This window comes from Podarcis muralis, chromosome 14, assembly GCF_964188315.1.
Source record: "Podarcis muralis chromosome 14, rPodMur119.hap1.1, whole genome shotgun sequence".
Lineage (NCBI taxonomy): Eukaryota > Metazoa > Chordata > Lepidosauria > Squamata > Lacertidae > Podarcis > Podarcis muralis.
In genome coordinates this window covers 9,420,027-9,445,568 of record NC_135668.1, presented here as the reverse complement: position 1 = coordinate 9,445,568, position 25,542 = coordinate 9,420,027, and the positions used below count along the sequence as shown (strand labels likewise).

The window sequence follows — 25,542 nt, the reverse complement described above, 5'->3', positions numbered from 1 at the left end:
GGTTTGGAGAGTTTTCAGCCTGTGATAAAATGAGGCTGGTGGATGCAGAGAAAAGGGGAAAGTGTAGGTAGACTGAAAAGTACGTAAGACTGAATATTCACAATTCACACACACCATCAACAAAGCACGAGCCATTTGAAGGCTCCTGCCAGCTCCTGCTGCAGAATGCCAGGGGTTTGCTTGTGGCACCAAACGACAGGTAGATGATTGCTTTCCCCAGAACACAGCTATTCAGTCGATAGTAACATTTGCTCCATTGCACCTCCTTGCCAGGAGCTACCACAATGCAGAAATAAGAAACAGATTAGCCCTGATTTTAAGTTTTATTACATAGTCGTCATGGCACCACAGGAGTCACAGGAAGCATTCCTGGGCCCAATACCAAAGTCCAAAAAATACACAATAACCCCTGCCCATTCTCCGCTCCCTATAGCGGGTCTTGGCTTGTTAAGCAGGGGACTAGTCTCTTCAATAGGAAAATATATATATGTGTGTGTGTGTGTTTGTGTGTGTGTGTGTATATATATATGTGAACCTAAATGAAAAAATATACAGTTAGAAGAAGAGTTACTAGCTGGGGAAACTGCTGCTTTGCTTGTGGAGTCTATCAGCTCTGCAGGATCCATCTGAAAGGCCAAGAGGTATAATGTAGTAAAGGCAGAATCAGTCCAGGTTGCATGAGTTTGCTTGGCCTGGTTAGGAGATGGCCTTTGCCTCCGGTAGGAATGCATCCCAGTACTTCACAAACTGCACAGGACACAAGAAAGAGGAGGAAATGTCAGCAAAGGAAAACAGAACTGCTCATCTAAAAGTATCTAGTAACGCCACCCCCTTTTACCACCCAATGAAGGGCTTTGTTGCCTTCCTTAATTTTTTTAAGTGAGTAATCAACATGGCCCTGCAAGCTGCTGGGACATCTTTCTTCAGGCAAGAACATACAGCTGTGCTCTGCCTTGTGTAATGCACTGGAGAGAGTCTGTTTTGAAGGGCCACAGGGCAGCTATACTTTGTGGTCCACTGGATTTCGTTCTCATATGGGACCCCACTTGCATTATGCACTGGATAGGAGCAAAAGCAGGGCAACTCTAACGAGACAGATGAGCATTTCACTGGGTTGCGTTGTTCTGCAAGGTGTCTCCTGGGATAAATAGCCGGCAAATGATGAAAGTCAAGGGAAGATGTATATGGCTGATTGCTCCCTCACCTGTTGCTGCGAATGTAACAGCGTCTCCAGGTATTTGGTCACATGAGTTTTGAAATCTTTTGTTTTCTCTTTCTGTAGACAAAGGATGTAAAAGAATAAAAATAATGAAGACTTAACCCTCCCAACAGGAGATTGTAGCAAGTCTCTTATGAGACATCAGGCACTAGGATTCGGCTTAATACTGAAGGCATCCTGCTTTGTAGACAGCTGCATGCCCAATTAAACAAACAGAAACAAGCTTTGCCTATTGATGCCACAAAACCAATCAATCCCCACGATGCCACAGAAATTATCTTCCTGTAACAGAACTTTGGGGACGCAGGTGGCGCTGTGGGTTAAAGCCTCAGCACCTAGGACTTGCCGATCGAAAGATCGGCGGTTCGAATCCCTGCGGCGGGGTGCACTCCTGTCGTTCGGTCCCAGCGCCTGCCAACCTAGCAGTTCGAAAGCACCTTCGGGTGCAAGTAGATAAATAGGGACCGCTTACTAGCGGGAAGGTAAACGGTGTTCCGTGTGCTGCGCTGGCTTGCCAGAGCAGTGATGTCACGCTGGCCACGTGACCCGGAAGTGTCTGCGGACAGCGCTGGCTCCCGGCCTATAGAGTGAGATGAGTGCACAACCCTAGAGTCTGGCAAGACTGGCCCGTACGGGCAGGGGTACCTTTACCTTTTAACAGAACTTTGATAACTGTTTTGAGCAGCAGGAACAGGCAGACATATGGTTTGCAGATCTACCTTATTTCTAACCAGAACCTTGCACCAAAGGCAGGTGCACAACAGCAATTAGTTAAGGAGGCAGATATGTACTTAGAACTAGCAGGGTGCCTGAATAGGAACTGGTTTTTAGTACTAGTACTGAAGCTCAGAACCAGGGACACGGGTGCCGCTGTGGGTTAAACCACAGAGCCTAGGGCTTGCTGATCAGGTGGTCGGTGGTTCGAATCCCCATGACGGGGTGAGCTCCTGTTGCCTGGTCCCAGCTCCTGCCCACCTAGCAGTTCGAAAGCACATCAGAGTGCAAGTAGATAAATAGGTAGTGCTCCAGCGGGAAGGTAAACTCTGGTTGGCTAGAAGCGGCTTAGTCATGCTGGCCACATGACCCGGAAGCTGTACGCCGGCTCCCTCGGCCAATAAAGCGAGATGAGTGCCGCAAACCCAGAGTCGTCCATGACTGGACCTAATGGTCAGGGGTCCCTTTACCTTTTTATTGAAGTTCAGAACTTACACGGCAACATCTATACCAGCTTCTCCCAAAAGCAGTGCTGTTCTTTTAAAGCAGCTCAATCTAGAAAAAGGCTTTTTGCTGTTGCTCCTGCTAAACTTAAACCAAAAACCTTGGCTTATCTACTGCAGAATCACCAAAAGATCCAACAACAGATTCACACCTAGCTGCTGCCCACTCCTGTTGCACAGTTTTGCCCAGCAAAATCGAGCCAACAGGTCTGTTTCACGCTAGATTCTGAAGCCACCTAAATACCTGCAGCCCAGTCTCACAAGCTGTCACAGGAAGACTGACCAGCATTTCTTGGAGCTGCTTTGCAATGGAAGCTGAAACCTTCATGTTAAAGCATTCAGTCATATCCAAATCTTTACGATTTCCTTGACACAGAGACTACCAAGTACTGTGTATCTGCTTTAGGGCAAAGTTTACCAAATTAAGGGCAATGAAAGCAGCATCCAAGTCAAACCTAGTTATGAGACTTCTCAACTTCCCCCACCCAGCAATATCTCAGTTCAGAGTGGTAGGAAACCAGGCCCCCTGTCTGCCAGCCCCGTGTTAAACTGTCAAGTTAAAGGGGTTCCAATGCGCTTAATGCAAGTTCTATACCTCAAACCGCAACACCTCCTTCCGGAGAACTGCAGATATTCGTTCAAAGTCTCGCTCATATTGCGTCACACGAGATTCCCACTGCAGAAATGTGAAAAGGACAGATTGTCATGATGCAGAAGTGTGTGTGTACATCTTCATTACACACAACTTGGCACTACACGTTTTAACACCCTAGAACAGCCATGTAAGCAGATATATAAAGATAAGGCTTTTGTTAAAATCATCGGGTTTCCCCACTAACTGGAGGGGCTCATCTCTGAAAGAACTACGCCATCTCTCCTTGCTTACAGATGAAGATTTGGTTCATATAACCCTTCTGAGTTCCTCGGGGCTTATTAGGATAGGGAGATACACACCAACAGGGATGGAGAGAGGAGACCTGTCAGGTTTGGGTGTCCCTCTCACCTCTGAGATCTCCTCTTTGGCTTGCTGAAGCTTGTCGGGTTTGTTGGCCCACAGCAGCCGAGCCTCCGTTTCTCGTTTCTTCTGCAGCATGATCTGGGCATCCTGCCAGCGTTGCCAAGTCTTCATGCGCTGGTCAAAGGCACCCTGTTGGAAGGGAAGGGCACACCTTCAGAACGAGTCTCTCCTCCACCAGGCAACACCACACACAACAACGGGTTAAATCAGAGCATCAAAAGACCCTCCAGCGCATTGTACACTTCTGAGACAATGGCCGGCTGTAAATGCTGCATCTTCAGTGGGATGTAAGAAATGGCCTTGGGAGGCTGGTAAGAATTGAGTTTGCATATGAATTAAGATGGAAAAGGAAAGATTCTGTGGGAACGACTGTGCAAGCAGGCAGAGGACAGTAACCTTCAGGGATAAGAAAATGCAGTTATGCGAAACTTAGAAAGAAAAATGAAAGATTTAAATTACTATAACCTCACTTGTTGTTATCTGATATACTTTTGTTTTATCTATATGCAGGAGTCGGTAATGGTACAGCTGATGGTTGAGAAATTCGCTTAAAAAAGGATGTTAATTAGAGATAAATCTGGAAAATAAGCAGCATTTAACAGGGGAAATAATGGAAATACCTGAGAGAATGGGAAGCCGGTTTTCGGGGGAAAAATGTATTAAATTAGTTTTAATTTGGTGCTTTTGTATTATAAATTTGAAAAATAAAATTAAAAATTGGCGCCCCCCCTCCACCTCCAACACATGTTGTGGACAGTGGAACAGCAGGATGAGACCTGGGCGTTCCACAGTCATCAATGCCAGAGTAGCAGAGAGTTGTTGTTTTGATTACCCACAGACTCATTGCTATTCTGGAATCTGAATGAAGGGATCATGGGAATGGCTAGAGACAATTTAAAATGCCCTTGTCTAATATTAGCTAGCTGAACAGCCCAGTCAAGAACAGTAGCATTGCAAAGGCAGCTATTTAATTAACAGTAACAATAATTTATTATTTATACCCCACCCATCTGGCTGGGTTTTCCCAGCCACTTTGGGTGGCTCCCAACATAATATTAAAAATAGAATCAAACATTAAAAACTCCCCTAAACAGGTCTGCCTTCAAATGTCTTCTAAAAGTCAGATAGTTGTTTATTTCTTTGACATCTGATGGGAGGGCATTCCACAGGGCGGGCGCCGCTACCGAGAAGGCCCTCTGCCTGGTTCTAACTTGTGTACAGCAACACACCTGGGTTTATTCAGAGCACAGACTTATTGTTTATATCTCAAGATAGTGGGGCTGGGCCTGAAAGCATTCTGAATGCAGCAGGCCTGGGGCTCTCAAGCCCATGACTGGGAACATAGGCATTACACACCAACACATTTAAGCTTCTTGTCAAGGCATTCTCACCCTCACAACAGAAAGAAGGCGAATGTAGTCGCTCAGGAGCTCAGCCAGGAGGAAGAAGTCACTGTTGGCCTGTTCTTGGTGCAGCTGTTCAATCTTCTCTTCCACCTCAGCCAGCTGGGAGAGCGCCCGGGACATGGCGGTGTTGTCCTCTGAACTCCCCAGCATGGCTAAACTCTTGGCAAACTGAGCCGTATTCAGCGACAGTTCTGGTGGGTGGAACGGAAAGCATTAAGTGCAGCAGGAAATGTGAGAAACTAAGCCAGCCAAAGATCACCGTTGGAGACGCAGCAATTGGTTACACAATCCACTGGCCTGCACCTCACCGTTTGGTATTTTGGGGTATGCTGCAGCTGGAGACTGAAGATGCCACAGAAAGTAAGGACCTGGATTACAGTTTGACACATGTTATGCCAATAATTGCATGTTGCTATTTGCCACGTGTCAGTCTCCCATGCCCCTGGAAGCTCTTTGCCTTCAGTAGCTATTACCCATCACTGCCATGCAGCCCCTGGAAGGTTGCCCAGAAGGGAATGGGCACGAATGTTCCCAGCCCTGATTTGCAGCATGCTCAAGATGCTACACAGAGATCTATAGAAGTCTTGCATAGTTTTGCAGCTTTACAAAGCAGGTGCCAGGAGCGAGCCCACAGTAATCACACCGTGCAAGCTGGAGTTAACTCTTTATTAGCAAAAATATGATCTGCACAAACGTGGCGGAGCATCAGGCCTCATGATGAGCTCATCCCTGGTGGATCAGCTGCAGAGAATGAAAGCCCCCACCTCTTCACAGCTGCCTAAGTGCCCTCCTCTCCAGGGTTTCCCCCAAGCAATCAGAGATTGTGCCTGTATGAATCCAACTTCTCCTCTGCCCTTTTCCTGCCTCTTCTGGTTCTAGGAGATGGGGGGAAGCTTGTTGCAGCAGGAGGGGGAGACAGCTGTGACTCTTCATGAGCCTGACTCATCTCTGCCTCCTGGCCTCCCACCTCTCCTGCTCCAGCTTCTGCCTCTGATTCTGGACTGCTCTCTGCCACAGCCTCTCAGCTCACCACGTCCTGTTACCTCTTCTCAGTCTTCTTCCCTCTGACCACTCATTATTGTCCCACCACCACTCCCCGGGCTTTGAGCCTTCTCTGCTTGGTGGTTCCCCAACTGGTTCCTCCCACCTGTGCCCAACCAGTCCATGACAGCGAATTGTGATGTTACCTTTCCTGTGATTAACTAGCAGTTCTACAACCGCATGTAGCTTCCGCAGGCGCTGCTCCTCACATTCTACCTCCTGGAGCTTCTCTTCAAACCACTGAAAGAGGTAAAACCACCAAGGTCTCATTTTAAGGGAAGTCAATGCGATATCCAGCTAGGCCTAGAAACGCCAGTGTGATGCCCTCTGGATGCTGTTAAACTCCCATGAGCCCCAGCTAGCATGGTATACTCGGGGATGGTGCAAGTTGTGGTCTGCCAACATCTGGAAGCCGCCATGTTGGCAACCCCTGAGATAGGTATTCACTTCCACAAACACTCCCCAAAGAAATACATTAATGTCAAACATACAGCTGTTAAAAACTTACGATGTCCGACTCATTCATCTTGATGGTCATTTTGCTGACGGCATCAGTAGCTCTGTTGAACATCTTCAGAAGTCCAGCTCCACTCAGGGTCTGAGTGCCAACTGCTCGTGGCAACTGTAGGGAGAGTAAAGTTTGATCATCTACAGCCGGGGTCAGCAACCTTTTTCAGCCGTGGGCCAGTCCACTGTCCCTCAGACCTTGTGGAGGGCCGGACTATATTTTTTTGGGTGGGAAATGAATGAATTCCTATGCCCCACAAATAACCCAGAGATACATTTTAAATAAAAGGACACATTCTTCTCATGTAAAAACACACTGATTCCTGGACCGTCCACAGGCTGGACTGAGAAGGTGATTGGGCTGCATCCAGCCCCCGGGCCTTAGGTTGCCTACCCCTGATCTACAGCACTGACAAACTGAGCTACTTGAAGTCTTATATTAAGAGGCCATGAAAGAAGCATGAAGTATAAATGGGTACCAGAGATATTCCAAACAGAGGCGGGCAGCAATGTTTGGCAGAAAGCATCCCCGAGTTCCATACAGTTCAGAAAATGGAAGCAGCAGCCTGTATTCTGCACTAGGTAAAGTGTCTTGTAAAACAGAAAAGGAGCTCCGAGGCCCATCAATTGTGAATGGTGTTTCTTCCCATATAGAAACTGCCTCCTAGGACTGGTTCCCTGATTTGGAAAGTGACTGCCTGACCCACTTGCTGTTTTCTTTCCATGCTACGTACTAGTCAGCTGGGATGGACCACCAGGTGGGAAGAGGGGTTTATTGTGCAGCTGCTAACATGTCATATTGTGCTGGACACTGGAGTAGCTTTTGAAATCTTATAAGGTTCTAGTCTTGTTCTCTTCCAATTTCATAATAGCTGGGCCCAACAGCTGAGGAGGCCTCTCAGAGTACAAGAAGGCATCAAGACCTCATCTGATCCAATTGCCTGCTAAAGTTTAGCATCCTCCTCCAGTAAGTCTCCTCAGTGAACAACCTATGCAACCCAGTAACAATAATAGTAATAGTAATTACTTGTACCCCATCCATCTGACTGGGTTGACCCAGCCACTCTGGGTGGCTTCTAACAGAGTAAAAAAGAACACAAAATACGCCAGACATGAAAAGCTTCCCAATACAGGGCTGCCTTCAGATGTCTATGGAAAGTGGTATATTTGTTTATCTGTTTGACATCTGATGGGAGGGTTTTCTATAGCAGTGTTTCCCAACCGGTGTTCCGCGGCACACTAGTGTGCCGCGAGACGTTGCCTGGTGTGCCGCGGGAAAAATTAAAAAATTCGAAAGATATCCGGAGAGGCGGCCTTCAGGCGAGTTTTAATTTTAATTTCCCTTCTCCCACTTAATGCCCCACGCTCGCCTGAGCAGCTTGCAGTCCTCGGTAACCACGGCGACCCGAGGGAGGGGAGGGAACAGGGAAGTCGAGGGCGGCGGCGAGCCGCGATGACGTCAGTGGGCCACGCCGCCTCGCCCTGGCACGGTGTGAGAGCCCCGGCTAGTGGCGCGAGCTTCAGAATAAGTGGGATCCGCGTGCACGAGACCGAGATCGCGGGTAAGGAGCTCAGCCCTGGGCAGGAGGAAGCAGGGCCGCGCGTGCGGGCCACATCCCCACAGAGAGCGAGCCTCCCCCAGCCCACCACTCCGGGCAGGTCCACTCGCATGAGGGGGCGGCGATGGCGACGGCCGGCAGCTTGCCTGCAATGCCATCCCTCGAGCAGGCGAGGAGCCCGGAGGCTACCAGATGCGAGTCCTCTTTCCCACCCTGCTCGGGAGTCCAGAGCACTTGGTCGCATTCAGGATCTAGAGTGGGGAAGCGGGGCTTGTGTCTGGGCTGGACACATTGGGCTGCCTGTGCCGCTCGACCTGCGGGGAGAAATCAGGGTGGGAGTCACGACCGTGAGGCAGGGCTGCCAAGTGTGGCAGAAGAGGACACGGCCGTCGCACCTGTCCTTAGGTAGGAGCTTCTTCCGTGTCGACCTGCTGCCCTAAAGTCTTGGCTTTTTTCTTGGCTTTTTGGCGGTTGGCACAGAAGGAAGGCAAGGGGGAGGGGAAAAATTGAAACTTACACTTTCGTGCGTCCCTCCCGGCGTGACGCTGCGCGCTGACGTCACGGGGCTGTAATGGTGGTGTGCCTCGAGATTTTTTTCATGAAACAAGTGTGCCTTTGCCCAAAAAAGGTTGGGAAACACTGTTCTATAGGGTGGGTGCCACTACTGAGAAGGCCCTCTGCCTGGTTCCCTGTAACTTCACTTCTTGCATTGATGGAACCTCCAGAAGGCCCTTGGAGCTGGACCTCAGTGTCCAGGCTGAACGATGGAGTGGTGACGCTCCTTCAGGTATATAGGTAAACCCAAGTGGCCCAGAAGCCTTTGGGAAACAAGTAAAACCAGTAGACCTAATTATAAATCATGCTTCTGGAGCTGCTAGGAATACAAGCCCGTGACTTGGAAGCAATGGAGGGATATTGTTACAGTCCCATTCCTAGAACACACTCCAAGTGTTCCCTGAACATACGGATACTTATTTATGATTTGTGAACTGTGTATAGCGACTAGAACTTGCCTGCTTTCCTTTTTTTAAAAAAAGGAGAACATGATACAACTAGGCAACTTTTGTGGTGAGAATTTACCATAAAACCACACATTGACTGGAAAGCCTAATTTCACACCAGAACCAGTGAGCAAGGAAAGCAGAAACAAGCCGTGATGCCTCAGCACGAAACCAGAGGATTGAAACTAGGCCTATTTGCTGAGAAGTTGGTTACAACTACAGAGAGCAATAAAAAGAAGAAGCTGTGGCCATGCTATGCATTGAAGTGTCTAATATTAGCCTTAGTAAAGGTAAAGGGACCCCTGACCATTAGGTCCAGTCACGGACAACTCTGGGGTTGCGGCGCTCATCTTGCTTTATTTGCCGAGGGAGCCGGCATACAGCATGTGGCCAGCATGACCAAGCCGCTTTTGGCGAACCAGAGCAGTGCACAGAAACACCGTTTAACTTCCCGCTGGAGCGGTACCTATTTATCTACTTGCACTCTGATGTGCTTCTGAACTGCTAGGTTGGCAGGAGCAGGGATTTGAACCGCCGACCTTCTGATCGGCAAGCCCTAGGCTCTGTGGTTTAACCCACAGCGCCACCCGTGTCCCATATTAGCCCTACACAACTGCAAAAGGAGAAAGTTAACTAAGTTAGCTCCAGTCATTTCAATAGCTCTGCTCCAAGTAAACTTTGCTGAATACCACCCAAAGAATACTGACAAAAAAGAATCACAAGGCTTGCATAAGGAAGGGACCTCAAGAGCTTAGGGCTGGAGCACAAGACTATTAAAAAAAACCAACCCCCCCCCTCAGTGTTATACGTATCTAGTAATCCCTATGCCATCAGAAACTCCTCAGTCCCACTCCAGGAAGAACAGTCTGAAGCGGCATGGAGTAAGTCCCAGTCAATCTGTATCAGGTGTCACATGTCGCTCATCAAATTGCTGCAAGACTGAGTGGCCCAAGAGCAGCTGACCAGAGGGAGAACACACAAGTGGTTTCTCTGTTTTGACAGAGAAGCTGTGAGAAGAGGTTTGTGCCTTTCTGCCTCCTCTGCAGCTCACCAATGTGTCCGAGAGTACAAGTTTGTTCCAACTGAGAACTTCTACAAAACAAATTCCTCAAGAGTTTTACCAAATAAACTATGTTAGATAAATAAACCGGGCCCCAAGTGCAGAAACACTTTGCAGACAAGTGTTGTGCACTCAGGTACGGCAGCAAACCAACCTCATCTTTTTCCAAGAATTCCCTGACATCTGGGTCCTGCAGCATGGTTGGATGGTTGACTGTTCTTTGAAGATACCTGTGGGAGAGGAAAGTATGAGGCCAGGCTCCCTTCATTTAGCATTTATTTTTTAAAAAAGGGGCGGGGAATGCACATTGACATCACAACATTCAGGATAACTGGAATGTGTGGAATTTGCATTTTGCCGGGATCCACAACCAAGGGAGGAGGGTGTGGAATGTGCAGTGGCAGCTGTTAATGGAGAAGGAGACTTGAATGACAGGGATGTTTAGGTTGGCATGATGGGCAAGATGCCTGTTTCAGCTTGAAAATGGCTCTTTAGACAGCAAGCAGCAGGATTCTGGGTTTAGAATCAGGTGATGGAGTAGAGCTGTGTGATTGCTCTTGGCGGAGGAGACAGGAGACTGGTGAAAGCACTGCATCAGGCAAGACGTGCAAGGGTGACATTTTGGAGCTGAATTTCAGAAGCCAAGCTCTAGCCATCTCCACTCCCAACATCAAGAGAGGTAACTTATTCAGGGAAAGACTATGGGGTGCAGCCTCTGCAAAACTGCTGGCTAGCAGGTTTGCTCTCCAACTCATTTGAGAGGCACACTCCTAGATAAAGGTAATAGAGCAAAACATGTGATGTCTTAAAGGAAGGTGATCCTTTTGCAGTCTGCATCACTGAAAGTGTAACAAAGCAGAACAAGAACTGGAACGGTGCCTGCTTCCTCTCTCACTTCCCTATCCAATGAGAGATACCTGAACCTGCTTTCGATTTTAATTATCTTTGCCAGCCCCTGTTTTTATCAGAATTTAACTTCAGCTAGTAGGATCATGCTAGAAGAGGCTTGTTTGTTTGTTTTAAAAGGTATGGTTGCAGAGAATGGTTTACAACTGATGGAAATGCACAGGATGATGACCCTGAGGAATTTTAAGAAAAAGCATGCCTTGTTAAAATCAGCTTGAAAGCAAAGGAGATACTTTCTTTATTAGGTTGAAGTCAGAGGATTTCTCCTCAGAAGTCAAGAATGAAAAGGGGGCTGTGTTTTGTATTATGAATTATTTCAGGCACTTCTTCCAAAGCTTTCGATATTTGCTCCTCTGACAACACAAAGGAGAAGGGTTAAAGCTCTATGGCTTCCTACCCCAACCTGGTGACCTCCAGATATTTTGAATGGCAACTTCCATCACCCCACCTAGGCATATGGCTAAGGCGGCTCAGAGCGATCTCTGCTTGGGAATTTGGAGAGCTGTTGCCATTCAGAGAATGCTAGAGGGACCAATGAACTGACTCCATATATTGCAGTTTTTCCTTGGTAAAGAGTTTAACATAGCAGAGTAGGCCAAGTGAACAGCTTACCGTGGCCTTTGACAACGGTCAACTACGGCAGACAGTTACATGCATGGAGTGATTACCTTTCCAAGGCAGCTCGACGTTTTTCTAGGAATTCTGTGGAGGAAGAATCTTCTTTCCCAACTTTTACTTTGGTCATTCCTGGAGCAAGAAGGAAGCGATATGGTCAGCTGTACCTGTGCTGCACCTTCAGCTTGCTCTCGCTGTGGCTTTCATAGGACAAACATGTCCTCGGTGCAGCACCTGAGCACCCATGTGAAGAAAACTGCTCTCCACTCTGCAAGCACTGTGCGCAAATGACTCCAACAGTCCTTGCAGAGCAAGTCAAAGAGCCAGAAAGGCATTATGACAACAGCACAGGTCACATGAACACTGTGTGTCCAGAAGGGCATTGCTCTCTATAGAAAGCCACAACATTCTGACATTCTGTGTAGAGCCCAAAGGCAGAAGTGCTACAAGAGGCTGAGTGAGGAACACGGAGTATTGCAGCAGAGTAGTAGAGAACTGCAGACGGAAGCTGGCAATGAAACTTCAACAGTATCAGAGATGCAATGTTAGGAAGGAAGTCAGGTATGCCTTATGTGTTTATCGCTCTCTGCAAAACAAAGAGCAACCAACAATTACACACATAAGGCACACAAGGACAAGGTGGGCTGATGATGCTTTCTTGTTGCACAGTGTTATGCTTTTAAAAGTCCATTGGTATGTTTTAAGTGTTAATAACCTTGGAAAGGAGGACAGAGGTGCCTGGCGTGCTCTGGTCCATGGGGTCACGAAGAGTCGGACACGACTAAACGACTAAACAACAACAACAACCTTGGAAAGGTGAAGATCACAGTATCAAGGGCACCTCAATTACAAGGATGCACTGAAAACAGAGAACAGAGGTCTGCAGAGTTGTTGCTGGCAGAGCGACTGACCAACCTCACCTATCAAACTCTTCTCAGGAGGTGGGGGGACGATGAATCCATTTTGTGCGTGCTTCTCTGATAGCTTCTCATACAAGCCTAGGAAGTCACTGAATCTCCTCTTCACAGAGAACTGCTTATTCCTGAACATTGGCAAAGTGGTCTGAGGAGGACACAATGACATCACGTTAACATGGAGCATCCTGTATCAAGTTATATCTTACAAACACAAGCAAATGTGTTACAAATGAACTATTCTTTGCCACTGCTGCGCTGCCACCACAGACACTTTTTTGGGGAAAGAACTGAAAAACACACAACATTGGCAAGCATGAATTTTACATGCTGCAGTCCTTTGACTGCGTACCTGGGAGTAAACCGCTTTGAAGACAAGAGGACTGAACTCTGAGTAAAACATACTTAGGATTGTACCATAAGAATATGAAAGGCACTATATATAGTAAAGGTAGTGAACAGTTCACATTATTAATTATATATTTCTTGATTTTTTACTCAGACAAAATGACAATGATTTAGATGAAGCTGCTGCTCTCCAGAGGTTCCCAGGCATGGTCAGGATACAATAATTCTACTGAGATAAGGCTGTGACCTGGTTTCTGCCACTTTGCTTCCCTTTGAGTATACCATATCAAACTGTCCTCCACCCCAGAAAACTTGTAAAAATGGTTTGCTATGCAGCATGAAGAAGTTATGTTCAGAAGCAAAGACTCTCATGAAACTCTTTGGATCCTGCCCAGTATATGTTTACTCATTTGCAGGAACAGGAGAAAAACAGGTTAGAAACAGAAACCACCAGCACTGTGGCTGGGCTGCAAAAGGATGAGCAGATTTAACTCACCAACTCCTTGTCTTTTAACTGATCAACCAAACTGAGTAAATGTGCATGTGACTAAAGATTCCAGAGCAGACGCTTCGAGATATTCATGAAAAATATTAAGAAAAGCTTTCTGTTAGGAGCTTCCCTCTTACTGAGATTTACCCAGAACCAAGCGAGCATAAAAAAGAACTTTAACTCTCATCTCCAGAAATTTAAGCTGGCCTCAGCTGAGCAAAGCAAAGCTGTAGTTGAGCAGTCTACTGGTGTAACTAGGTATTCAAGTTCTATTTCTTAGCCATTAACTGGAATCCTGTCATGCTGAAGAAGAGACTCGTGTAAGAGGTTGCACACCCCTATTAAAATAGTTTCCAATCATGCAAAAATATTTTTATTATTATTAAGAAGTTCAATTTTTCTATATCACGCTTTGATGTGTGTGTTTGGGGGTTGGGGTGGGGAGAAGGCCTTTCCTCTGAACTTTTTGGTGCATCTTACTGTGTTTTCTGTATTTTCCTTCAGAATGTACTCTCTGGAAGCCACAGGAGTCTGATTCCTCTGCTGCTTCCCTGTAAGGCCAGCACCAATCAATACAGGAAGGGTAGGAAGGGAAATGACTGAATGTGCTACCCCAAGAAACTGGTGTGTAATCAGTCAATTGAAAAGTGCATTGACTACCCAAGGTTTGCAGTGCAATACCAATGGAAAGGCAATTTAAGCAGAAAGCCAACTGAAAGGAACTTTGCATTGATTGGACTTGGTGCTACCAAGAAAGAGTGTAAGACATACCTGTGTCGACACCTTGTAGGCCACATAGGCATTCATACCATCTCCTATGGAAAGGAGGAGAAAGGAAGGAAAAATTCAGTTGTCTCTAGCAAACTGCCATACTGAAGCTGTGGAGATGCCTCCTCCTAGTGGGCTCTTGGTAAACTGATTAACGGAGGCTGTTGCCCAGGATAGCTGAAGAATCTCTGCTGATTGTTTGAGGGTCATGCCACGTATTGCAAACTAGCTTTGATCTTATCACATGGCTGTGGATTAGCCTGTGTACCTTACGCAAGGTTCTTAGTGCAATTGTGGCGTTTACATGTGCTCAAAGCACATTTGAAGCATACTGAACTCCACACCATTTCAAGGCATGAAGTGACCTTGAGAAATTAAGAATCAGGGTTGTTTTTTTGGGGGGCGGGGTTGGAAAAAGCTGTAATAGGCAGTGTAGCCCAATATCCACCTTCCCAGAAGTCTTGCTTAGCTCCCAAAGGGCTTATGCTATTCTACTGGGTAAAACCCTAGAATTTTGCTTTCTGGTAAACTGTCAGGAAGACAATCCTCCAATATTGAATTCTACATTACCTGCAACAACTCACACTTCCATAATGGCTGGGCAACTATATTTCAGCCTAGCAAGGTGACACAATTTACCTGAAGCTGAACGTAAACTTACCAAACTAGCAAGTATAGAAAAAGGGATGTGAAGCTGAAAATGGCAGGAAGTGAAAAGTTATATGCACTAAACAATGAATCAATTTAAAAGTGAGATAGTTAAGCAATAGCTCTGGCCGAGAAGTTTCCGGGCAGCAGAGTGAATCACAAGCTGAGCCATGTGATGTTATAACAAAGGCATGCAGAATTCTGGGCTGCATCTCATGTTTCCTATATCAAAAACATTTGGAATTCAATAGGCTACTGCTGGAATAATATGCGCATCAGCTGATTTTGTTGTGGAGTGTGTGTGTGTGTGTGTGTGTGTGTGTGTGTGTGTGAACCATAGAAGACTCCAGAAACAAGTTTGCAATGAAGATTTTAGAAAAGCATGGTAGTTTGTAATACTGTAAATAAAGTTTACTAAAACAGAGTGTTAGATCTGGCAAGCAAGCAAGCAAAGAAGAAAATAGTTAACCGGTTAAGGCTGAAACATTCTGAACATTTCCCATTTCACTGAATAAATAATCCCCACTTGAGTATTTTTCCATCTTGCTAGTCATCCCCCATGTATGGAGGTGGTTCAGATGATCCAGGAGGTCTCCTTCAGCTATCCAACCATACAAGCTACAGGATGCTGACAGCTGAAGCTTACACAATAGTGGCTCCTCAGTGGTGCCAAGTACTGTCTCTACTTCCTACAAAGATGAGCCTAACATAATAATTAGTGACTTGTTATACTGCTAGGATCTGGGAGAGCTCTGCACATCTGCCCCAGGCGGAACAATTAAGTGGCTGTTATGGCACTGAAGGCATTTTTTTTATAAAAAAAGAACACACACAGGATGCTGGCCCAAGAATCCCTTCACTGCACACGGCTTGCTTTTCAGAGCATAGAAAGTCTAAAAGCAAGTAGCATAAATAGATACAGAATTCTTTTTGCAGAATCATTTCCAGTAATAAAAGCTGCAGGATCTGTGCAGCTGCAATAAAAGATACGTGCCAAATTATCTATTATGCAAAATAGCTGCATCTCAGCTGGTCTTGAAATATTCCTCTCCAAGAAGTCAACTCCTGGTGTTGCTAGGTGAAAATGGTGCACATGCTTTGAATGCCCGCAAATTGGAAGTTGATTGTATTAAGCCAGGACTTAGGAGAACGGTCGTGTGCATTCAGCCAACAGTTGCAAGGAAGGTGCAAGCCAGCACACCTTCCATGTGTACATTTGAATTTTAAGGTTCCTGTACACCAGCTCCCAACAAACTGCTGTCTCTCATTTAAGTAGCATTTTTTGGAATTAGGGCACAAAAGTAGCTGAAGTGCAGGTATTGTCTTAGGCCAGATCTTGTATTCAGGGCCCAAGTTGCTTTTTAAAACACAAAGCCTTTTAAAAATGTTGAGCAGTTTAAAGAGCACCACAGAAATTCAGGAGTGAGAGGGATGATGCTGAACAAACTGCTGTACTGCTGCTTCACCCCTCTATAGAGCTGTGCATCAGTCAAAAGCCTCTATAGAATCAGATTAAAAACTCAATATTCAGGTCATTAATTACTCAACAGACACAAAGTATAACTTAAAAGGATCATCTGTTGCTTGGAAAACAAGCTCGAAGCAATGACTTCAGCACCTGCAGTAACAGAACACAATTGCCTTAAGCTTCTGGTCAAGAACACAATATATGAGACCATCCAGCCTCAGAATGGGCACCTACTGTACAGCCTTACAGTGGTGCCCCGCAAGACGAATGCCTCGCAAGACGAAAAACTCGCTAGACGTAAGGGTTTTCCGTTTTTTGAGTCATTCCGCAAGACGAATTTCCCTATGGGCTTGCTTCGCAAGACGAAACGTCTTGCGAGTTCTTGCGAGTTTGTTTCCTTTTTCTTAAAGCCGCTAAGCCGTTAATAGCCGCTAAGCCGCTAATAGCCGTGCTTCGCAAGACGAAAAAACCGCAAGACGAAGAGACTCGCGGAACGGATTCATTTCGTCTTGTGAGGCACCACTGTATTACACTTGAACATATACAAGTTAAGAGACCCAGGTGATTTATGCTGTTACTAGCCAACTATCACCCACAATGGCACAGAAGGGGAGTGGGAAGTTAGCACAGTAATTTATGCAGTTTTCCCCTTGACAGTACTCTTCTATCACATTTCAGGCAACAGGAAAAACTTCAGAAACAAGAAGCTTTTGCAGAATCTTGCACTGCCGTTCTATGCAAGAAGCAAGAGCAAAGTGTTGAAGCCGATCCATAACAGTAAGTGATGGGGCTTGACAGTTCAATCAGTGCAGTTCTGAGCTCCACCACCGAAAGCAGAACTTTATTACCAGCCTTGCCTCAGTCCGGAAGGCAAAACACATACCCATGCAGCTTTCCCCTTCAATTATGTGAAGTAATTTCCATTTCATAGTGACTCACCAATTTTCTCAGGATCACTCACTTCCACTGAAAGTTCAAATTTGTCTTCCTGTTCCTCTTCTTCCAACTGTAAGAGAAGTACATTCAAGTCGGTTAAGCCAGGGACTTCTGTCTGGATGTGTATAATATTCAGATTTGTGTGTATATTAAATATTGTGTGAATATTAAAAGAGGGGGTAGACTGAAGGCTACAGCATGTAGAGCTCATTCATGTTCAATATATAAAAACATAATTTCTAACATAGTACCCACAGCTCTGAAGTATCCTCTCCAAAAGCATTTCTATGGAATCTACTGTCTCCTAAAAAAAATCATTTTTGTACGTTTTTTTCTATTTGTCAGGTTCAATAGGGTCCCCCCCCCCAAAAATATTTAAATATAATTGACAAAATAGTAAATGTTGTAAGTTTTTAGGTTCCAAGGCAGGATATATGTATTTTAAATATTAGATGTGGGTATGAAACTAGCTTAGAGATGTAGCAGGCTATTCACAATAGTCACCAAAATTCGCCCTTCCCAGTTGATATGCAATATATAACTGACTATATGACTAGCCAATCACAGAAACACATACCTCCTCATAGGTTTTTGACTGTGGCTTAGAAGGCAAATTTGCTGTTTTCTCTAAAGAAGGGACAGGGCTGATCACAGTAGCCATCTCTTTCTTCTGGTTGTTTTGTGTGCTGTCAAGAGACAATTCTACAGTGGCATCTGAAAGAGGATAAGATTTATAACTGGGGGCAGAGAACCGGAATGGCTTAAAAAATCAGGAAAGATGTTGAGTTTTTCTAGGCCACAAGAAATGTATCAGGAAGAGCTACTAGACATTATCCTCCCCAATTCCAGCCTGTGTGGCAGGCATTCAAGTTAGAGATTTGCCGTAATCTTTGGCAATCAAATCTGATCAAGGAATATAAATATGTAACTATAACTCTGCTGCACTCCTTCTCTGTACTAGGCCACAACACCAATTCCTGCTCTTTCTGGATAGATTTATGGTGAAATAATTGCCTAAGTCATACTGCATACCATAAGAACATAATAGCCCCCTGGATCAGGCCAATGGTCCATTTAGTTCAGTATCCTGTTCTCACAGTGGCTACCCAGATGCCCCAAGGAAGACTGCAACCCGGACCTGAGAGCAACAGCAATCTCCCCTCCTGCAGGTCCAAACAACGGTCATCCAGAAGTATGCAGCCTTCAGCAGTAGAGGTCAGGACTGCACTGAGAAGCCACCTGAAAGCTGTCATTTAGGTTATGTATAAACTTTGTTTTCTTCTCCGAACTTGTTTTATTGACTTTTTCAAAATACCAAAACAAGAATAAACTTCATTTTGCATAAACTTCATCTTGTTAGCAAACAGTTCCCATCAGTTCCCAAACTATCTGAAAACAAATGGCCAGTTGTCAGTTTAAAAAGAAGAGGAACACATGTAAATTGTGGTCCGGACCTAGGGACATATCTAGGCACACGTACGGCAGATGAGGTGGTTGGGTTTCCTGTTTGGGAGCTTTCATGTTTCAAGTATAGTTTAGTACAAAGACTTGAGGGCCTGCTAATTTCACTTCCTTTAATTAACCTAAACACAGAGCAGCTACTAGCCTGGGCATAAGCACACTCCTTGGAGAACATGCAATTATCACAAAACTGTCCTAATTTGAACATGTAGAATTACCAGAATTAGAAATACCACACATTTGTTCCAACTAGCTTTCAGCTAGTTAAATACTCTACCTGGTTTTAAATCTCCAATGATCCTCCTTGGCTCAGATTTACGTGTCTAATATTATCACCATCTAATATTATCTACTTAGCGTTCATATAAATGTTCATACAAATGTTCACATGCGCTATGCTGTAAGTCTTACAACCATGTAAGATAACGCTGTATTATTACTCCCCACCCACCCCATGTTGCAGATGAGGGCATGGAGGCTGAGATCACCTATTTGAGCTTCTGGTAAAAGCAAAATTCAAAGTGGAGATTTCTTGATCTGTAGTGCCACTACAGCACAACTTTTGAGCTCGTGTCCAGAGATTTTCTATAGGAGAGATCTAAAGCCCCATTTCTGCAAAAGGGTTAACAGCAAAAGACTGCTGTAACTGCTACATGGGTTTTAGCAGAAGAGTATCTGCAGACAGGCTTGCTTGCAAAGTCAAGGTGTTGTTTCTAGCAACTTTGTAACACCTTAACACAAAGCACCTCTTCTCCTGTGCAACTGGAGAATCCACAGCAGTGCATGCTTTCTTAAGAACTTACACCATCACACCTGGTAAGAAGGCATACCTGCGAATAGGTCCTGATCATCCTGTTCCTCCTGAACACCATTTTCTGTGGAGGTAGTTCTTACTGGTACAGGCGACTCTTTCTTAGGCGACATTGGCTTGCTCTAAGAAGAACAGATAACAGTTATTATACATGTTACAAAGTTAAATCTGTTATTGAAGTATATGCCCACAGAAGACTGAAAAAATATATTGCATGCCTTCAGTCACATGGATGCCATGGGTTTCACAAAACTCTGCCAACTTTACCAAAGGTAAAGTTATTTTGCAAACCCAACGTTTTTGCAAACCCTTATTTAAATAAAAACCCCTTCCCATTTCAGTACATTAAGTATGTTTCTTCTCAGCAGCTATGAAGAATAGAAGTCAAAAAAGTTTATTTGGGGCAGAATTAATAATACATACACTGGTGCATTTTACACTATTCTGTCATTGTAGTGCTGGCTTATAAAGGCCCACTGTTTCCCAACAGCTTTCTGAAGACACAATGCTCTGGTATCTGGAGACAGCACTGACACTGTTTGCACGGCTGAGTTGCTAATTTCAAAATAAATAAATAAAAGAGCAGCATGAACAGGGTCACAGACCCAAGAGGCACCATGGACAGAGCTGTTGAGGCTAGAAGTCAGACTCTTTGTTGCCAGAGCAATGAGCTGCAGGAGCAAGGCTTGCTGACGACAAACAAATCCTTGGAAGGCTTCAGTCCCCTGCAGCTCTCCCAGAGCCATACTGCTTCAGAAGAAGTTCTTATGTTTCATGCGCTCCCTGAAGTTCTAAGTTGCAGAAACTTGATTGGAAGTTTGAGGCTGCAAGTTTCTGCACCCTTTTATTCTGTATGAAAAGGCACAGCTTATGGCAACATAGAATCATAGAGTTGGAATAGACCACAAGGGCCAACCCCCTGCCAAGCAGGAAACACCATCAGAGCACTCCTGACATATGGTTGTCAAGCCTCTGCTTAAAGACCTCCAAAGAAGGAGACTCCACCACACTCCTTGGCAGCAAATTCCACTGTCGAACAGCTCATATCACCCCTTAACCTCCTCTTCTCCAGGCTAAACATGCCCAGCTCCCTTAGCCGTTCCTCATAAGGCATCGTTTCCAGGCCTTTGACCATTTTGGTTGCCCTCCTCTGGACACGTTCCAGTTTGTCAGTGTCCTTCTTGAACTGTGGTGCCCAGAACTGGACACAGTACTCCAGGTGAGGTCTGACCAGAGCAGAATACAGTGGCACTATTACTTCCCTTGATCTAGATGCTATACTCCTATTGATGCAGCCCAGAATTGCATTGGCTTTTTTAGCTGCCGCGTCACACTGTTGGCTCATGTCAAGTTTGTGGTCAACCAAGACTCCTAGATCCTTTTCACATGTACTGCTCTCAAGCCAGGTGTCACCATGCGGCCCTACATACGGCCCTACAGTTAAATAAGGCTGTATTGTTCCCCAAAATACAGTGTTGTGAGCCTTAGTCCATTCTTCTGCTTTGGTACTTGCATTTCTGTATCAGTAAGAGCTAGAAATATGGTACTGTAGGGGGCGGGGAATTAGATCAGAAGTAGATATACTATTATCCATGGAGAATTCTTAGAAAGTTACCAATACTGAGCAGAGTATTGGTTTCCAACAGCTCTAGTCATTTTGGTGAAATTTTGCAATTTTTGCATGATTTCTACAGAGATTGAGCAACTTCCGGCATCATGCTTACTGATTCTTTCCAGTCAATTGGTGCCACAGAGTTCTTCCTCATCCCCTTACCAGGAATCTGAATTTCAAGTTCATCTCTTTTTATGTAGGTATCTCAAAGCCATTCACTTTTTAGGTTTTGCAGTTTATCACACAGACTGTTACCTGAAAGAAACATTTCTTTCTGGAAACATAAGACCTGGTAAACATTGACTAACTATGACTCTTAGCCAACAGTTAGCTGCATCTAGATAAGATAGGGCATCCACTGCAAAAAAGGGGCTCCTCAAGCAGAATTCCATGCCCTGTTTGCAGTTTACAAGTTCCCTTCGCATTAACTTAAGTTTGGTAGCAGTAATCTTCTAAAAAAGGAATCAGGATAGGACAATTTTGCTAAAAACTTAATTGCACCAAACTTTTTCCATCACATCAATTATATTCCATCACATGATGAACATCCCCAGGACTGGTCAAAGGATGGTTGAATGAACATGGGCACAGGTTTTTTTGCATGCAGTAAGAAAGGCTTTTCAGGATGTTGTTGATAAGAACAGGTAAAAATTGCCATAATCAGCAACGGTAAGAATGTGAATCAGTAGATTAAAGTTATCCTTTTGAGGACAGTAGATTAAAGTTATCTTCCTTTTGAGCAATTAACCATAAAGTAAATTCAAGTCCTTTCAGACTAATGGAGAGGGTAACTGTTCAGTGGAAAACATACCACTGACTTGGGATGCGAGTGTTTAAAGACTAATCAAGTGTATGACCTAGTATTCCCGAAGAAGTGTAACATAAAACAAGCCTCAAAGTAAACAAAATTCATTTTAAGACAAGCAGTAGCAGCAACTCTCAGGAACAATACAAAATATATGCACTTATGCAGCATGGGATTTAGAGAGCCTCCTATGAAGTCTTATTAGCAAAGAAAGGCTATGAAACAGAGAAAAGATGATAGATTAAGTAGCTACAGAGAGGTAACATATTAGGGGGCTGCTTTGCTGCAATGGACAAAACTGGGGATTGAAAGCTAGACCTGAACTCAACCCAAGTCTAGAACTTTGATCAAACAGTCAACACTGGTAGGACCTCCAGCCCAACCAAAGGAGGGGGCAAAGATGATTTTATGTTCTAGATTTAAACTGCTTCCAAGCCTCCACCATGCAACAGATTCATAACATACACCCAAGATTTGATTTCCCATCACCATATCCTTACAATCAATCAATCTGCAGCATTCTGAGAGGAAGCCATGCCCCACTCTATTGCAGGAAAACCAGTAAAGAACCTTGTGGCACTTTAAATGCCACCAGGTTTATCATAACACATCTTCAAGGAACAGAGTACAGGAAGACTGCATAAATGGGCTACCCACCGAAGGCAGGTACCTATACAGAAAGGGGGAGGGGAAATGGGTAAGATATTCGCCATTTAGCCTTTCCAGCCCCACATGTATGATTCTTTATGGAATTCGTACACCATCTTTCACTGGAAGGTCACAGGGCGCCTTACGACACAAAAGCACAACACAAAATGCACGACGAAAACAACACAAGCAGACCAACCGCACCTTCCCACTCGAATGCACGGAAAGATACACCCACACCCTTGCTGAACAACTTCGTGGAAACTAAAGAAGTGGGCAGTTTGCAGCCCGTTTCCGAAAGCTTGCACTGCCCTTAAGTTTGCAATCCTACACACACAATTTCTCATAATATATATATATAATTATGATTTTCAGATTTATGCGTTTCAATGAGTTTACAGTCATCTTAACCTTTCGAAACTTGACTCCCTCCCCCTCCCTCTTTCTGCGGTTCCTTAAATTTATTTTTCATATTTTCTGCTACACACACACACGATTTCCGGGGTAGCAAAGCCCCCCTGAACCCCGCAAGGCTCCGCTTCGGGCGAGAGGATGCACGGGGGCATCGGACCCGCCGTGGCCCCTCCTCGCCAAGTCCGCAGAAACTTCTCAAGGCGACGCCTGACAAGGCGGGGGTTCTGGTGGTGGGGGTCCCAGCAGGGGGAGGGAGGGAGGGCGCCCCCCCTGAGGAAGCCACTCACGGAGCTGCCGGTGAAAATGTCCTCCCCGTCCGAGTCGCTGCCCGCCTCCGGGACGCCCGCAGGCTCCGCCGCGGGGAAAGGCGGAGGCAGCCGGTCCACAGGGGAGCCTCCCGACGCCATGTCGCCGCCGCCACCCGCGGAGGCCACTTCCGGCTCCCGCACAGCCCCGCCGGAAGCGGCAACAGGCGGCTTATGGGGAGAGGGGAGCCCGCGGCGGCGCCAGGACGAGGGGGCGGGGCCTCGGAGAGGGAAAAAAGGGGCGGAGCCGGAGCCGCCCCTGGGAAAGAGTGAGGAGGGGGGAGAGGGGGACGGAGGTGGGCAGCCAATCGGAGCGCGGGGAGGGGGCGCGGGAGCGAGGAGCAGGGCGTGGCCTCTTGGCATCCTCCTCGCCCACGCCTGGTCTCACCTCGCTTGGCTTCCGTGGAATTGAGCGGGGGGCTTACTCCCGAGTAGACGCATGCCTGGGGCTGGGCAGCTGGCTCCGCCTTGCTTTTCCTGCCTCTTCCGTCGTGTAGGGTTGCCACCTGGTTCTGGCAAAATACAGGACAGGGTGGGGCGGTTAGGGGGGATTCCCCCCAAAAAAGCGGTGTATTACAATCTAACGGGATGGCCCCTCCCGAATTTGTCACATGCACACACAAACTTAAAAAGGTAATGTACCCCTGACCATTAGGTCCAGTCGTGGCCGACTCTGAGGTTGCGGCGCTCATCTCGCTTTATTGGCCGAGGGAGCCAGCGTTTGTCCGCAGACAGCTTCTGGGTCATGTGGCCAGCATGACTAAGCCGCTTCTGGCGCACCAGAGCAGCGCACAGAAATGCAGTTTACCTTCCCGCTGGAGCGGTACCTATTTATCTACTTGCATTTTGACGTGCTTTCAAACTGCTAGGTTGGCAGGAGCTGGGACCAAGCAACAGGAACTCGCCCCGTCGCACGGATTCGAACCACCGACCTTCTGATCGGCAAGCCCTAGGTTCTGTGGTTTAGACCACAGCGCCACCCGCGTCCCCTACACACAAACTTATGAATGTACAAATTTGACTGCGCTTTGCTACTTTGTATAATGCACGTAGGGGCCATAGGGGCTTCGGACCCCACAATAAAATATTTGAGGGGGCCACTCCCACCCAGTTAATAGGCATTCCCATTCAAATAGTGTGTGCACTGCATCATGTGACTAATTACCTGAGCCCCCCTACAGTATTTTATTCAAGTTGGCACTCCTGATAATGCACACTGTATCCCTCACCCAAAGAGTTCAAGGTGGCATACATGGTCCCATTTAATCCCAACAACATTGCCAGGTAGGTTAGGCAGAGAGACTGACTGGCCCAGTCATGCAGTGAGCTTCATGGCAGAGGCGGGATTTGAATGCTGGTCTCCCAGGTCCTAGTCTGAGATTCTAACCACTACACGGTATGCATAAATGCATTTTATAAATCAATAGTATTTTATGTGTTGTATTAGTCTAGGATTTGATTGCTAGTCTGCCTCTTCTCATATCTACAAATAAGAGATATGGGGCAGAGCGGGGTGTAGGGGGTGGGAAGAGTAGAAGGGAATTTTATTCCACCCTAGCTTTGCAGATTGCCAAATACTGTTTTCAGGCCTTTTGTTATATAAAGCAGCATTTGATCCCACTAAACTGTTGCCATGCTAGACACGAGATTTAATCTTTATTGATCTAGTACTTGGTAACACTAGAACCCTAGGTTATTTACAGCAGTATAGCAGGTGGCGCTGTGGGTAAAAGCCTCAGCGCCTAGGGCTTGCCGATCATCAGGTCGGCGGTTCGAATCCCCGCGGCGGGGTGCGCTCCCGTCGTTCGGTCCCAGCGCCTGCCAACCTAGCAGTTCGAAAGCACCCCCGGGTGCAAGTAGATAAATAGGGACCGCTTTATAGCGGGAAGGTAAACAGCGTTTCCGTGTGCGGCTCTGGCTCGCCAGAGCAGCAATGTCACGCTGGCCACGTGACCCGGAAGTGTCTCCGGACAGCGCTGGCCCCCGGCCTCTGGAGTGAGATGGGCGCACAACCCCAGAGTCTGTCAAGACTGGCCCGTACGGGCAGGGGTACCTTTACCTTTACCTTTTTAGCTACTTCATCCCATTATGAAGTTAGCTGATAGGCTTGCCTTTTAGCTGGCAAAGGAAATTCTCTAGTGGTGGTTGGCTCTAACAGAAATGGCTTCATGCCCAGCCAAAGGCAAAACCCTCTCCTCTTTCTGTACTCACCGGTAAACAGGTGTACTACCACACGATTTCCTATACAGTAACTGTAGCCATGATGGAAGTGGGCAGTTATAGCAAGATACTATTTATAGAAAAATACTTTGGGTGTATTTAGTACTAAGGTATCTCCACCTTAGAGCAGATTTATGCCACAAGG

General features: G+C 46.1%; 1 protein-coding gene across 2 annotated transcripts; it reads right to left on the bottom strand.

The window, feature by feature from the left end:
- Positions 1 to 304: 304 nt before the first annotated feature.
- SNX1 (sorting nexin 1) lies at positions 305 to 23,327 on the bottom strand. Of its 2 annotated transcripts, XM_028706139.2 has the most exons (15): positions 23,160 to 23,326; positions 19,413 to 19,515; positions 17,699 to 17,835; positions 17,125 to 17,191; positions 14,073 to 14,116; positions 12,470 to 12,611; positions 11,603 to 11,681; positions 10,183 to 10,258; positions 6,410 to 6,523; positions 6,048 to 6,141; positions 4,846 to 5,051; positions 3,440 to 3,583; positions 3,032 to 3,112; positions 1,205 to 1,276; positions 305 to 747 (listed from the first exon to the last, which is right to left on the bottom strand). In XM_028706139.2, exons 1-15 carry the CDS (start codon positions 23,277 to 23,279, stop codon positions 697 to 699), a joined length of 1,530 nt encoding a protein of 509 aa, XP_028561972.2. In that variant the 5' UTR covers positions 23,280 to 23,326; the 3' UTR covers positions 305 to 696. The 2 variants fall into 2 exon arrangements, with proteins under 2 accessions (XP_028561972.2, XP_028561973.2); XM_028706140.2 differs by lacking the exon at positions 3,032 to 3,112 and having other exon boundaries at positions 23,160 to 23,327.
- Between the last annotated feature and the right edge of the window lie 2,215 nt (positions 23,328 to 25,542).